General features: G+C 43.8%; 1 protein-coding gene across 1 annotated transcript; it reads right to left on the bottom strand.

Moving 5' to 3' along the window:
• Positions 1 to 2006: 2006 nt before the first annotated feature.
• On the bottom strand, positions 2007 to 14582 carry TMEM89 (transmembrane protein 89). Its single transcript, XM_027836903.1, has 5 exons — positions 14543 to 14582; positions 14429 to 14512; positions 13756 to 13995; positions 2599 to 2915; positions 2007 to 2219 (listed from the first exon to the last, which is right to left on the bottom strand). The coding sequence occupies exons 1-5, from the start codon at positions 14580 to 14582 to the stop codon at positions 2007 to 2009; spliced, it is 894 nt and encodes a 297-aa protein (XP_027692704.1).
• Between the last annotated feature and the right edge of the window lie 730 nt (positions 14583 to 15312).

The raw sequence follows: 15312 nt of genomic DNA, 5'->3' as shown, positions 1-15312 counted from the left end.
GAACCTTATCCCTGTAAATCCAGAGTTTTGGTTCTGTACCATGGGTTTATACACACATATATGATAAGGTCATTCCCCTACATCAAGATCTTCAGCGGCTATTTCCTGTCAAATGAAGTTCTAACTTCTTAGCACTCCACAATCTGGTTACAACTAATCCTTCCAATATTATCTCCTATTTCTTCCCTCCATGCACTCTAAACTCCACTCAGATTGTACTACTATCTGCCCCTGAATATGCCATCTGTTTTGAAGCTCTGTGCAACTCTCTAAGGCTTAGGAGGCCCCCACCTCCCTGTTTTCCTTGGCTGTATCCCTATCTAGGGATGTGCTGAGCAGTTCTCCAGCCAATTGTTAAACTCACATGTGAATATGGAATCAACAAATGCAACAAATGAGGGCTTGATTCATTGTTTTGTTGATTGTCTAGAACAAGAAAGTGCTGGGGAAAATGTTAGTAATGCAGAGTAAACTTAAAAGTGCATACTAAGTCCATTTTGGGGGAGGATACCTGTTGCTAAACATTGACCAGTATACCAGCTGTCTCTATCTACCCTCTTAAAGCCCAACTCAGGTTTTATCTTCTCCAGGAAGTCTTATCTGATCTCTGGCCAATATATTGGAATTCTCGTATAGCATTCTTTTTTGTTGTTCTAGATCTATGATTTCATAAATGTAAGGAATTTCCAGAGTGAAAATTACCCCCAACCAATCCAGAACTCATCTCTATTTATAGTCTTAGAGAATGGAGTTAACTGCTTGGAGCAATAAGAGATTGAATGATCTGTGGTCACACAGTTAGGTGTCTGAGTCGGGGCTTGAACTCGGCACTTTCTGATTCCAGAACTGTCCTTTTATCCACTGGCCACACTGTCTTTAATAATAATAGTAGTAAGCATTTATACAGTACTTTAGGTATGCAAAACGCCCTCTGTATTTTAACTGATTTGATCTTCACAACAAACCTAGTGGCAGCTAGGTGGCCCAGTGGGTGGAGCATTGGTCCAGGAGTCTGAAAGACTTGAGTTCAAATTCAGCCTCAGTCACTTACGAACTATGTGATCTGGGGCGAGTCACTTAACCTCTTTCAGCCTCAGTTTCCTCAAATGGGGATGATAATAATAGCACCTACCTCCCCAGGCTGTGATGAGGCTCAAATGAGATATATGAAAAGCACTTTGCCCAGTGCCTGACACATAGTAGGCACTTAATAAATGCTTGTTTACTTTCTAAACAATGTTATTATCCTCATTTTACCAATGAGGAAACTGAGGCTGAGGGAGGTTAAGGGATTTACGGTAATTGTATGAGACCAGGTTTCAACTCAGATCTCCCCGACTCCAAGTCCTGTACCATTAGTATTTTCATGCACTTATCAAGCATTATTGTATATTTCATAGTGTTGTCAATATTTATGTCTTGGCCCCTACTAGACTGAATTCCATGATGGCAGGGGCTATGTCTTACATAGATCTCACATCTCTTCCATCTTTAGCACGAATTTCTATATACATACACTAGTTACTTGCTGCAAAAATGGGAAAGTTTCGGGGATCAAGACCTGTTCTGCCTATAAAAATAAGTCCCTTCTTCCCTTCTCTGTTCCCTTCCTGCCCTGCCCCCCCACCCCCTACCCCGAGCCCAGATCCTGAGCTATAATTTTTCCTTGCTCTCTCCAGGCTCAAAGAGCAGGGTAGGAGGAGGGAAAGTGGTTGGGGAGGAAGGATGGGAAGATTACTGAGATGATAGGAGTTTCAGATGGAGGAGGGTGGGCCCTAAAGACAGACAGACATCAGAATAAAGCCAATTAGTCGGGGTCAGGCCTGAGAGAGGGGATGGGTTAATAAATGCTTGTTTCCCCAAGGTTGGGGCAGTAGGGATTACTCTGGACCCTAAGACTCCTGGAGGTCCTTTAAAAGGGAAAAGCAGGACTCCCAAGAGAGTCTGCTGAGCTTGCTGCTCTTGGCTGGGAGGGGAAGCACAAAGGGAGGCAGGAGACCAGGGGGTTACGCACTATCAGCAGAGGGGCCCTTTATTTGGTTGGCAGAGGCTGAGGAGGAGGAATGGTTTGCCTGCTGCCGAAGGTGGCCTTCGATGTGGTTTAGGACAGCCTCCAGCATATGCAGTCCATTGCAGAGCAAGACATGATCGGAAGGCGGTGAGCCCGACCTCGGGGGCAAAAGGAGCTCTGATGGCACAATCGATTGTTCTTGGGTGGTCTGGAGGGGGGAGAAATGTGAGGGTCAGAAGAGAGAAAGACCAAGAGATCAAGGAGTCATAGGGGAGAGTGGAGAGTCAAGGGATTTGTTGATGGAAAGCACCTTAGAGACTATCTAATCCAACTCCTTTATTTTACAGATGAGGAAACTGAGGCTCATAGAGGTTAAGTAGCTCATAGTCACACAGTTAGTTAGTGCCAGAAGTAGGATTTGAACTCAGATCTTTCTGACTCCAAGTCCAGTACTCTCTCCACTAAGCTTCTCTAAGACAACCAAGGGGTGTGTGAAATGGACAGGGCAGGAGAAAAGTTTCAAGTGATGGGTTGGGAGTGGGAGAAAAGCAGAGTAGTGGGGGAGCCAGGATCTTATCCACACTCACCGGGATTCGGGAGAAGATGATTTGGCGTCTTTGGTAGACAAAGTGGGTAACCACTATCAAAACGGTGACTGTGACAGCCGCCAGGGGGTAGACAGTGCCCATGGTGCTCAGGCCCATCCATCTGCCAGGGCAGGCCAGCCCCCCCCCACAGCTCACCAGACCTGGTGACTGGCATCCCCAGGGCTGCAAGTCTAGCCCCACCTGGTACCAGACAGGCCTGCTCAAAGCCTGGCTCGGGGGTGGCAACCACAGGGTCAGCAGTAGGAACAGAAACAGACATAGAGGCCCAGACCCCATCACCAACAATGCCCTATACCCTAGCCCCCCCAGCCCTCCCCTTAGAACCCTCTGCCATCACCTAGCAACCAGGCAAACATCCCCTCCCCCTCCCCTTCTCCATCCTGTCTGAGCATCTATGACCTTAGCCATCTTGTCCAAAGGCCACTTGAGAAGAATCATGATAAATCCCATTTCTCTAGTGCTCCAAAGCTCTCTTCATCACAGTCCTGTGAGGTGAGTCTTGAAAGTATTAGTCACCCCATTTTACAGATGAGGAAACTGAGGACCAAGGTGCAGTGACCCAGGGGGTGGAATCTCTGGCCATTGCACCAACCTGCTGAGAAGTTTCTCCATATGTTCTGACCTAAATTTCTCTCACTATCACCTTGTTATGTCCTCAGTTGCTCAAAGAATGACTCTTCCCATGGTCAGACAAGTCCCTTCCCCGTCAGCTCATGTCCAGGGTAATCTCTCAATGACTATTCTCCAAACTCCACTGACTCCCCAGAGGCTCCCTCAGCCCCTCCCACTGACTGCTACCCCAGGTCACCCTTTCTGTTGACCACCCTTCCATCATGAATCAACCCCCTTCCTGACTATTTTACTGGCCTCCTGCCAGAATCTGTTTGCCCAGGCCTCAGTTGACCATTTCCCTGCCCACTAAACGTTCCAGTGGCCCTCCACTGTGGATCACTTTTCCAACCAATCCTCCCACTGACCTTCCTCTATTCTCCCACAAACCATTTCCATAACTGTAATGGACACACTAAATCCATTGCTTTACTTAATCTCAAGGGTCTCTTTCAGCTCTAAGTCCGTTGTTCCAATGATCCTAGGTAGGTGTCGAGGCCAAACAGGGTCAGACCCCAGAGCCACCTCCCTATACTCCCCACTTCATCCTGACCCAAGAGAATGTGGACACACCTAATAAGACCCCTGGGATTCTTTCTTATTTCCTGATCAGCAACAATGTTGTCTGTCCATGTCCCTCAAACACTAACCTTCAACACAAAAACTCCACAGGGTCACAGGTCACTAGGGACACAAGGGAAGACTCCAGGAAATAAGTCTAATTATCTAGAGGCCAAGAGAGACACCCTGATCCCCAGCAGCTTGTGGTGGCACCAAGGACATAGGTGGTCATTCTCTAGCATTAATCAATCAACAAGTACCTGAACAATTAGATACCTATTCTGTTCCAGGCACTGAGCTAGGCACTGGGGTGCAAATACAAAGGAGCTTACATTATAATGAGAGACACAGGAGAGGACCTGCATTGACCTTGGGCTAAGGAGTGATCTAATGATTTTCACCACTTGGAGGCAGCAAGGAGCAAGGGAAAGAGCCCTATTCTTGGAATCAGAGGATGTGGGTGTGAATCCTACTTAGGTCACTTATTAGCTATATGACCTTGTACAGTTCCCTTCCCCTCTAGACCAGCTTCTTCCTCTGTAAAACTGGGGTCGGAGAGGGAGTGACTGGGTTGGATTCGATGGGTTCTAAGATCTCTTCCAGGTCTGATAATCTTTGGCCAATTGATAACCTGCACAGGAATAGTTTTGGTTATAATGGTCGAAAACTCCATGACCAGCACAGAGATCTGAAATCCCAACTCCAAATAGCAATAGATCTCCAAACCCATGGATTGACTGCAGGGGAATGGATCCTGGAGTGAGTTCCAGAATGAGTTATTTCCTTCCAAGAATTAGGACTCCTTCTTCACAGAAGTGACCTAAAGGAAGGAGAAATTAGGGAATGGGACTGCCAGAGGTGCAGAGTGTGGGTGAGGTAAGGGAGGAGTGGGTAAAGATAGGGAGCTTCTAAGGGAGACTGCATGAGGAAAGACACAGAGCCCAATGTTCTAGACATGGTGCTGCTGTTGTTGTTCAGCCATTTCTGTCCTGTCCAACTCTTTGAGACCCCATTTGGGGTTTTCTCGGCAAAGATATTGGATTGGTTTGCCATTTCCTTCTCCAGCTCATTTTACAGATGAGGAAACTGAGGCAAACAGGGCTAAGGGACCTGCCCGGGGTCACACAGCTAGTAAGTGTCTGAGGCTGGATTTGAAATCAGTCTACACACAGTAGGGTTTTCATAGATATTTGTTGGTCAAATGAATGAATGACTTCAGCAAGGAAGTCTACAGAGTTCTGCATGTCAGTTCAACATGGTTTAATAGAGTGCAGTTGATAAGGACTTTACCTCAGGAATTAAGAACATACTCAAGCCTGGAAAAGGAGCTCCAGGGTGAGGCCTCAGGAATCTAGAGAGACACAAGGAGCCTCTGATAGGAAACTAGTTGTCAGTGAGTAGGAACTGGAGAGGGCAATGGAATCCTAGGGCTTAACTCAGAGGGGGCACTTTGGGTTGGGTATATAGGAAATCTGTGATATAGGCAGGGGTGTGAAGGTAAATGTTTAGCACCCAGCTCTCCAGGGGGACAAAATCATATATGGGACACACTTTTTTTCAGAGGCAATCAGGGTTAAGTGACTTGACCAGAATCACAAAGCTAGTAAGTGTCCAGACTTTGGATTTGAACTAAGGTTCTCCTGACTCCAGGGTGGGTGCTCTATTCTCTGTAGTGACTAGCTGCCTCTAGAACAGCCTTTTAAGTTTGATCTGCATTATTAACATTTTCTCCACTTTGTTAAGTCTTGGTGGTCAACAAGACAATAAATCAAGCTCTGATTTGTAAAAAAAAAAAACTGCCCATTTCCAAGGGGTAAATGTTCACACTGAAAATTTAAGAGTAGGCTTTGCAGAAGTTAATTGACTTCAACAATTTAAAAATACCTGCTACTGTAATTTGGAACAATACCCCATAGTCACTAAACTGTATATACCCTTTGATCCAGTGATATCACCACCAGATCTATACCTCAAAGAGACCAAAGACAGAGGAAAAGTATCCACATGTACAAAAATATTTATAGCAGCTTTATTTGTGGAGGCAAAGAATTAGAAACTGAAGGTGTCCACCAGCTAGGAAATAGTTAAATAAACAATGGCATATGAATGTAATGGAATACTATTGTGCCATCAGAAATGATGAAAGGGAGAGTTTCAGAAGGAAGGAAGGCTTGTATGAACTGATACAGAGTGAAGTGCACAGAACCAGAATAATTTATCCAATAACAACAACATGGTAAAGACAAACAACTCTGAAAAACCTAAGAACTCTGATCAATGCAAAGACAAACCATGACTTCAAAGGACTCATGATGAGCCAGGCCATCCATCTCCTGACAGAGACGTGACAGACTCACTGTACAGAGTGAGACATACATTTTTGGGCATGACATATGGGTCTGTTTTGCTTGACTATGTATATTGGTCACAAGGATTTTATTTTTCTTTTAAATGTGAGTGGGTGATTGGTAGGGAGAGAAAATAAAGGTTTGTTCATTGAAAAATAAAATTTAAAACAAAACAAAACAAAACAAAACAAATACCTCCTGTGTGCAGAGAACAGTTAAACTGAATGACTGCCCATATAACATACATGAGGTACTATGCATTAATTAGCAGATTTTTGAGAAGTGGGGATATAACAGCAGCATCCTGACACTGAATCCCTGAATCTTTCTTCCTTCTCTATCTCTCAGACCCCAGCATCCCCATGGAAACTTCCTTTCCCTATGGAAGTCCTCCCTATCCTTGGACTGACCCATAAGTAATTATCTCCATTTTTCTCCCTCACTATCCAGAAGGGGCAAGGCAAGTCTTGTCCTCAGTCTCCTTGGCCCCTTTCTCCCATTGGTGAGCTTCTCCTTGAATCTCTATTTGGAAGAAAGACCTTTATACTTATCCTAAATTTAAAACTAAGCAAATTTAAGTTAAATAAAAAGTTTTCATTTGCTGTGTAAAAAAATAATAATCATCACCATATCCCCCAGATGGTTACCTTCTCCCCACACACTCACACATAGACACACTTTCAGCTCCCTTTAATGTGTTATTTTCTCCCATTAAAATACAAGCTCCTTGAGAGGAGTTTCTATTTTTCTTTTTGATTGTATATTTATCTTCAGCACTTAGCACATTGCCTGGCACATAGAAAGCACTTCGTATAAGTTTTTTGACTTGACTTGACCTCACCTGCAACCTCTGCGTCTCTGTAGATGTTCCCTGACCCCCATGGCTGGCAGATTCCCCCAGGACTATGTTCAGGCTCCCCCACCCCACCCCCCTTTCTGGAACTTTAGGCCTCTCAAGAAGAGAACCCAAGGAAGAAAAAGAAGAAAGGAAGGAGAAACCTGGGATCCCAGGTTGGGGATTGTACAGTTGGGAAGGTAGGTGAAACACACTTGAGATAGAATCCTTGGGACATGAGTGGAAAGGAGGCATTAGGGAAATTTAGGAGGTACTTGAGAATAGAGGGGAAAGAAAAAAGCAGATTTTGGCTCAGCACAAGGAAAAGCTTCCTAACGGTTAGACCCATCCCAAAGTAGAATGGGCTGCTTCCAGAGGTCTGCTTCCCTGAAGGTTTTTAACTGAGGAAGTTGGAGAAGGGACTTCCGTTACCAGGTCCTAAATTAATTACCTGAGGTCCCTTCTAGCTCTGAGATTCTGTGTTTTTGCTTTAAAGCCCAATTCAAATGCCAACCCCTCCAGGAAGCCTCTCTGATCTCCTCCCTAAGAGCTCCATAGCACCAGTCTGATTTAGTTATCATATAGCATTATGTATGATTATTATTATTACCTGTATTTCTTTCTTATTCCACCTTTCCTCTAATATTAGATGGTAAGCTCCCTGAGGAATGAGACTGTGACTTATCTAAGCCTTGCCTAACAGCTGTTTGAACCTCAAAGGTGAGGGACTCCGAGCTGAGGGCTTCATGGGGAGTAGTTTAGAGACTGAGACTCATCTTGTTCTCCAAGAAGTCCAGCAAGATAGAAAACAGAAGTGCTGGTGTGGGCCTGAGGCTGCAGTGGCCACCAGAAAGAGACATGCACGGAGGTGCAAGTTCTCTTCCAGGTCACAGGAGGAAAAAGAACAAGGCGAAAGACAGCCAGCCAAGAGAGGCACGGATACTTCGACGGACAGCAGCCCGATTGAAACTGAACTAATCTCATTCCCCGGCTCCCATTTTGACTGGATGTGACTGGCATCCTTTCTAAGCCTTGTTCTTTTATTCTGTTCTAAGCCGTGTTTTATTCATCTAATTTTTAAATATCTGTGGATGACACTGATGTATATTTCTGTTTATTGTGTCCGTCGGTTTTCTGCGGGAGCCGGCAGTGCATAGCCTTGGAAACCTGGCACAAAGACAGTGACTCTTCCCAGCGTAAGGCTGGGATCACGATCAGCCTGCGGGTAGAGCATTTCTCTGTCTCTTTCTCTTTCTCTCTGTCTCTGAATGTCTCTTTCTCTGTCTCTCTGTCTGTCGCTGTCTGTCTCTGTCTGTCTCTGTCTCTGTCTCTATCTCTGTCTCTCTCTGTCTCTTTCACACACACACGCACACACACACACACACACACACACACACACACACACACGGCATAATCACGATCCATTCATATGTTTCATAACTGAACTCCCAAAGGCAGTGTTAAGTTAAAAGGATTCTCCGGGACTTTTTTCTATCTGCCACTGGCCTCAGTCCACAAACCCAATCTGGTGACGGAATCACTAGGAGCAGCAGAAGGGCCCTGGAATTAAATCCTTCCTCCTCCAAGCAAGAAGAAAGGGAGGAGAAAAGACTGGAGGACAAGGTCTCCCTCCAGGTTGACCTCTGCTTGCGTGGTCTTGGAAGCTTTCAGTCCCGCCCCCTTACTGGTTAGGGGGGGCAAATGAGGTGAGCACAGACCCTGCCAGCTCCATAGCGAAACCTAGCATTATCACTTGCATTTTCCCAAGCAAAGAGCTTAGCATAACAGGTGTGTAATAAATGTTGGTGAATGAATGAAATGCATGATTTCCCAAGGGAGGAAGGTGGTCATCTGAGCTATGACATATCTGTCTGGATGGAGTCAAGTCTTTGAGTCCAACTGCTGGCAACAGGGGTGAGGAGTGCCCAAAGGGGGTGAGGGGAAGGGCAAAGGTGCAGCTGTCACAGAGAGAAGCAGAAGGTGCATGTTGGAATATCAAGGATAAAGGGCTTCCCCCTGTGATGTCAAGAGACGGAGTAGCCCCTTCTGTGAACAGTGTCAGACGGAATTATTTCTTTTTCCATAGGTCCTAAGAGATCAAGGGGAACTTAGAATGTGGAATATCAGAACTAGAGGTGGGAGCTGGGGGAGGGCCTTTAGAACAGAAAGTCGAAATTAGAAGAAAGAATCTTTAGAATGCAGAATGTTAGACCTGAGAGAAGCCTGAGAGTTCATCTGGTCCATCTCTCTCCTTTTCAAATGAAAAAGTGAGGCCCAACCCAAAGAAAGAACTATGGAAGCCGAATTGTTACTTTTTTCTCTTCTGTTGAGTTTTGCTTCCTCTTTCTGATGGTTCCTCCTATTGGTTTTAATTTCTACTCACAACATCACTAATGTGAAAATATGTTTAATATGAATGTAAATGTATAGCCTATATCAGATTGCGTGCCGTCTTGGGGAGGGTGGTGGGGAGGAAGGGGGAGAAAAATTTAAAACTCAAAAGCATAAGGAAGTGATTATTGATAAATCAAAATAAATTAATAAAAAAAAAAGTGAGGCCCAGAGAAGGGGATAGCTTGCCTCCTCTCATATACGAAGTGGTAGAGTATTCACTCAAACCCTATCCTGGGACTTGGAAAGAACACAAGTCCAGGGTTCTTTCCACTACAGCTCTTTAAGGTTTATTTAACCTTTGCCTAACAAAAAGCAATTGTCACAAGTTTTGTTCATTATCAGATTTGTGGTTTCATCTGAATAGTGAGTTCTTGGTGAGGGCCAGGAAATCTTCTCTACCAACTTAGTTCTTAAGACTCACCTGTGAGGGGCAGCTAGGTGGCAGAGTGCATAGAGCACCGGCCCTGGATTCAGGAGGACCTGAGTTCAAATCTGGCCTCAGACACGTAACACTTACTAGCTGTGTGACCCTGGGCAAGTCACTTAAGCCAAAAAAAAAAAGGCTTGCCTGAGGCAAGGAGACATGAAGCACCACAGCCAGGGCCAGCTCTCTATGCACTGAATCATGCTACCTTTCAGTGCAAGTACTATTGTGTCCACATGAGCAATGGAGAAACTGATTCTTTGAGAATTGCCCATAGAGGCTAAGAGAATGGGCTTCCCATGGAGAAATCACAGAATTACAGAATTGGAAGATACCTCACTGGCTGTCTCAACAATCCTACACCTGAAGAAACCCCTGAGAGCTAGAGGCCTCCCAAGGCAGCCCACTCCATTTCTGAGCTGCTCTCATGGGAGAAGATGGCCTTGCCTAAACTGGCATTTCTGCAACTCCCACTCTTTACTCTTATCCTGACCTCTGGGGTCAAACAGAACTCAGAGGTCATCTAGTCCAAACCCCTCCCCCCAATATTACTAATAAGGAAATTGAGGTCCAGAGAGGTTATGACTTGGCCAAGGTCTTAAAATAGTTAAGTGGTACAGTCAGGATTTTAGGGCAACTAGGTAGAGCCATAGTGCATAAAGTGCTGGGCCTGGAGTCAGGAAGACATAATTTCCTGAGTACAAATCCAGCCTCAGATACTACTAGCTGTGTGACCTTAGGCAAGTGACTTCACCCTGTTTGCCTGAGTTTCCTCCTCTGTAAAATGAGCTGGAGAAGGAAATGGCAAACCATTCTAGTATCTTTGTCAAGAAAACCCCAGATGGGTTCACAAAGAGTCAGACACAGCTGAAACGATTCAACAACAAAAATAGGATTTAAGTCCAGGTCCTTTCACTCCAAATCTAGTACTCTTTCCATTGGACAGCCCTTCAAATAACTGAAGACAGCTATTATGGACAGCTATTATGTCTCACCCTGCCCCCCCCATAACCAAGTCTTGTCTTCTCCAGAATAAATCTGTCCTGTTCCTTTAACAGTTTCTAGGGTGTATTCTCCACTCCTCTCACCATGCTCTCTTCTGAACACACTCCAGCTTGTCTATGTCCTACCTAAAATGTGGTGTCCAGAGCTGAATACAGCACCACAAATGGGATCCAACCAGGACAGAGCATCAAAGAGCTATTTATCACCTCTCTTGTTCTGGACACTCTACTTTCCTTCACACTATGTACGTTGGATAGAGTTACCTTTTCTAGCTGTGATGTCCCACCATTCATTCATATTGAGCCTGTGATCTTCAATTTTGAGCCTAGACTGTCTTCACAGAAACTATTTTCAATTACAACTCTTTCATCCTGTATTTCAGTTGATTTTTTTGAACCCGAGTGTAAATCTTAATGTTTGTCCATATTAAATTTTATCTCATTCAACTTGTCCCATGGTTCTAGCCTTTCAAATCATTTTAGATTCTGACTCTGCAGTCCATATTAGCCAACATTTCAAACTTCCTGTAATCTACACACATGACAAGTATGCCTTCTATGACTATCTAAATCATTGATAAAAAGGCTGAACCGCAAGGGTAGATCTCTGAGACATTCCACTAGAGTAATCCCACCAAGTTAGCATTGACTCATTAAACAACTACTTATGAGGACATTGGACCTTGACCAAAAGTGGTCAGTCAACTAATTCTAAATCAATACAACTGCACTCTCGTCTAGTCTATCTCTCTCCAACTTGTCCACAATGATAGCAAAAAAGGTTATCAAAAGCCAAAAGTGATAGAAGGAAGGAGAGACACCATCCTTAATAGGTAGTGATCTAAGTGGGGTGTTCCACTGGCAATCTGGAGGTTTCCTGATCTGATGGTTTAAGACTAAGACTTGTAAGGAATTTATAATTTTATATAGTATAAATTATAATTTTATATTTTATATACTATAAATTATAATTTTATATATTATATATTATAATTTTATGTTTTGTATATTATTTTATATTTTATATATTATAAACATATCATTTATTATATATTTTATTTTTATATCTATATAACATACTCATATAAATATATAATATATTCATTTTAATATAATTGTATTCTATTTTATTTACATTTTATAAATATAATAGAAAGGAATTTATCATTTTCATATTAATCTATATGATATGTGGAATGAATACACTAATAATTTAGTTTTCTCAAGAGCTGCCTTTTCCAGCTTGTGAGTCAGACTCACAATGCAGCTTGAACTGATCAATCAAAAACCATGTCAAGGCTCAAAATCACCGGCATCCTTGTGAATGGAACCAAAGACTGTGGAACTTGTTCCCGTCACAGAACTCTAGTCCTGTGACCCATCAATTAACAACCCCCAAGGACTTGAGCAGTATTGCTCCTGTAGGACTCCAGCAGAATTATTTTTTTGTGGGATTTATGGGTTTCTTGTGGGAAACTACTAAATAATTGTTTGTGATCCACCTTTCCCGCTCCTTCCCCAGTTGTGATTGAAGTATATAACCTGTGCTTTTACTTCAGCAAAGAGAACATTCCTCATTCTGAAAATGATTAATTAAACTACTTGATTATTGGTACTCCTGTCTCCTAGGCCTGCTTTGTGCAGCTCCTAGCATTCTCAAGTTAGAGATCAGTAAAAATCCTGTTAACAGATGAAAGAATGGAAAAATAAACTTGGGCTGAGTTACCTAAGAGGGCAATGCATTCAATGTGTGTAAGGTACACAATGAGGGAGGGAGTGTTCTAGTAAAAGAAATGTTATTCTCATTCAGAGGCCAGCTGTATTCTATAAGGTGTGAACTCTATAGAGGCCTAGGGAATCATAGGAACTGAGGCAATGCAGAACTTTCCCTCCATACTAGTTTAGCAAATTCACATTATTACCCAATATGGATATGGTAAAAAAATACATATTTTTATTCAATTTTGGTTACTCATAAGCCTAGCCTAGATATTTCATAGGATCATGAACTGCAGGAGATCTAAGAGATCATCGAGTCAACCGGAAGTGGGAAAAGCACTGAATCTGAAGTCCTGAAACCTGAGTTCAAATTCCTACTCTAGTACAGGAGTGGGGAACCTGCAGCCTCGAAGCCATGTGTGGCCCTGTAGGTCCTCAAGGGCGGCCCTTTGACTGAGCCCAAGTTGTACAGAACAAATCCCCTTAATAAATGGATTTGTTCTGTAAAACTTGGCCTCATTCAAAAGGCAGGACCCAAGGACCTACAGGGCCACATGTGGCCTCCAGGCTGCAGGTTCCCCACCCTTGGTCTAGTATTTACTAGCTGTGGGACCCTGGTCAAATTACTTCCCCACTCTGGGTCTTGGTTTCTTCATCTGTAAATAAAATTTCTTACACTACCCTTGTTCAAAGGAAAACTGTCAATAAACGTTATTTTCTTTTTAAATATAAACTTGACAAAGATCAACAATCATTTTGACACACAAAAAGAACAGAAAGAATACTGTATATGAAATTATGAAGCCTTGTTATACACTGCCCGGTGGGGGGTTTTAAAGTACATAACAAATTGACACAGTTGCTCCAAAACTGTCTGGCTTGTCTGTGTCTCTCAGGGGGTGGATGGCTCCAGCTCTCTTCTAAGGGCTCCATTATTTCTCTTCTTTTCATCTTTTTTTTTTTTTTTTGCCATCACTATCATTACTCCTCTTCCCGCAAATAACTCATCCTCTCTTGTACTAAGTATAAATACAAAACAGAACCAATCCACACACTGGCCATATCTGAGAAGGTACTAGTCATTCCCCACCTGCAAAGAGATGGGAAGTAGGGAGGGGAGGCGGGAGGCGGGAGGCGTGGAATGCGCAGACATCTTTTTTTTTTTGGTGGCTGCTTATGCCCTGCCCTTTTCCTCTCGCCCCTCCCTCCCCCTCGGCGGCGGGCTGCGGCCGCTTCCGTTACCGGGTCGCTCTGGTGCGGGGACAGGGGAAGAGGAGGGGCGGAGTTGAAGAGCTGTTGTCATGGAGCTGGGGGCAGAGCTTGTGGGACGGGACGGGACTGGCAGCGGATCTGAGTCACGTGCGAGGGGCCGAGCGCTTCTGGTCGCATCCCGGGGCCAGGAGAGGAGGCGCAGCGCCTGGCCCCGCCTACCCTCGGTCGGTGAAGACGATGGGGCGGAAGCGGAACAAAGTATCGCTCCTCCTGCGAAAGGGATGAAACCCTCACATTTTGTAGACAGCCTTAAACGTGGTTTTAGAGTAAAACATTTTGGCCAGATCTTGGTATCAGTATTCGGTCAATAGAGACATCTTGCAAAATGTGTCCTTGATGTTGGAAATGCATCTTTTTTTACCTTGGCCACTCCGTCAGAGGAAAAAGGTTCTTCTGTGTAGGGCCGACAAAAAAGATAGGACCCATGTGTGACACTCAAAGAGGACGTCCTAGGGGCAGCTAGGTGCCGCAGTGGATAGAGCACCTGCCCTGAAGTCAGGAGGACCTGAGTTCAAATCCAGCCTCAGCCCAAACACTTGTCACTTACTAGCTGTGTGACCTTGGCCAAGTCACTTAACCCCAATTGCCTTAAAAAAAAAAAAAAAGGACGTCCTTCAATCGGACGTTTCCTAGAGGCAGTCACTTGATACACGTTCCACCACGGAGCTAGAACGGGGACACGGAGGCACAAGTACCAGATACCCCAGCATCTGGAAGCAGAAGGAACCTGAGGCCCAAGCCCAAGGCCTGCCCGTACCCGCAGGGTTTGAGCCCGGGTCTTCTGATTGCAGAACCATTTCTCCTAACGTTACACCTCCATATATGCAGAATAATTTTGAGGGATAGAATAGTAGCCTAACAACTGGAGATATAAGGAAAGGCCTCCTGAAGGAGGTGGCCGGCCCCTTGAGCTGTAGCTTTTTTTTTTTTTGGTATTTTTGTGCCGAAATTTTGTAAATTAAAAATATGCAAATGAGGTCTTTGGAATAATATGGGGGTGAGCAGTTTTCATTTTGTGTGTGTGTGTGTGTGTGTGTGTGTGAAACACAACCAAAATACTGTATTACATCTTTTCAAGCTGTCCTAGATTTAATATAATTTAATAATGTGAATATATCATCTTAACGTGACTTTGTGAAATAAATAACTTGTCTGACAAGTCTGATGGCAAAGGGAATTGGCCTATCATTTTCCTATTAGATTTAGTTATGGCAATCATGCAAATTAATGCAAAGCATATATGGAGAAGTTAAATGAAATTTACAGAATTATAGGATTTGAATGCTTAATGGATACACAAGATGACCACCAGCCCTTCTTTTACATGTCAGGAAACTGGCCATTGTCTTGGTCAAGGTCACCAAGACAAAATGTATGTCTTTTTGTGTTACAACAATACATGTCTATTAAGTACATTTTTCCTCCTTCAGCTTACAGATTGAGAGTTGGAATATCATTGGTTAGTCTAGGTAGGAGTGGTAGAGCAACTAAATAATTTAAACTACTATACCTGTTTTTTTTCTAACA

This window comes from Vombatus ursinus, unplaced genomic scaffold (genome assembly GCF_900497805.2).
Source record: "Vombatus ursinus unplaced genomic scaffold, bare-nosed wombat genome assembly UNPS02014820.1, whole genome shotgun sequence".
Lineage (NCBI taxonomy): Eukaryota > Metazoa > Chordata > Mammalia > Diprotodontia > Vombatidae > Vombatus > Vombatus ursinus.
The sequence above is the reverse complement of the archived record's forward strand: the minus strand, read 5'-3'. Positions and strand labels throughout refer to the sequence as shown.

Excerpts from the sequence above, each read along its gene's own strand:
- TMEM89 (XM_027836903.1), bottom strand. The coding sequence starts at position 14,582 with ATGGTTCTGCAATCAGAAGACCCGGGCTCAAACCCTGCGG. Across the intron at positions 13,996-14,428 it reads CGTGGTGGAACGTGTATCAA|GAGGAGCGATACTTTGTTCC; the intron begins GTGACTGCCTCT and ends TCCCTTTCGCAG. Across the intron at positions 2,916-13,755 it reads CCCCGCACCAGAGCGACCCG|GGTATAGGGCATTGTTGGTG; the intron begins GTAACGGAAGCG and ends TGGGGGGGCTAG.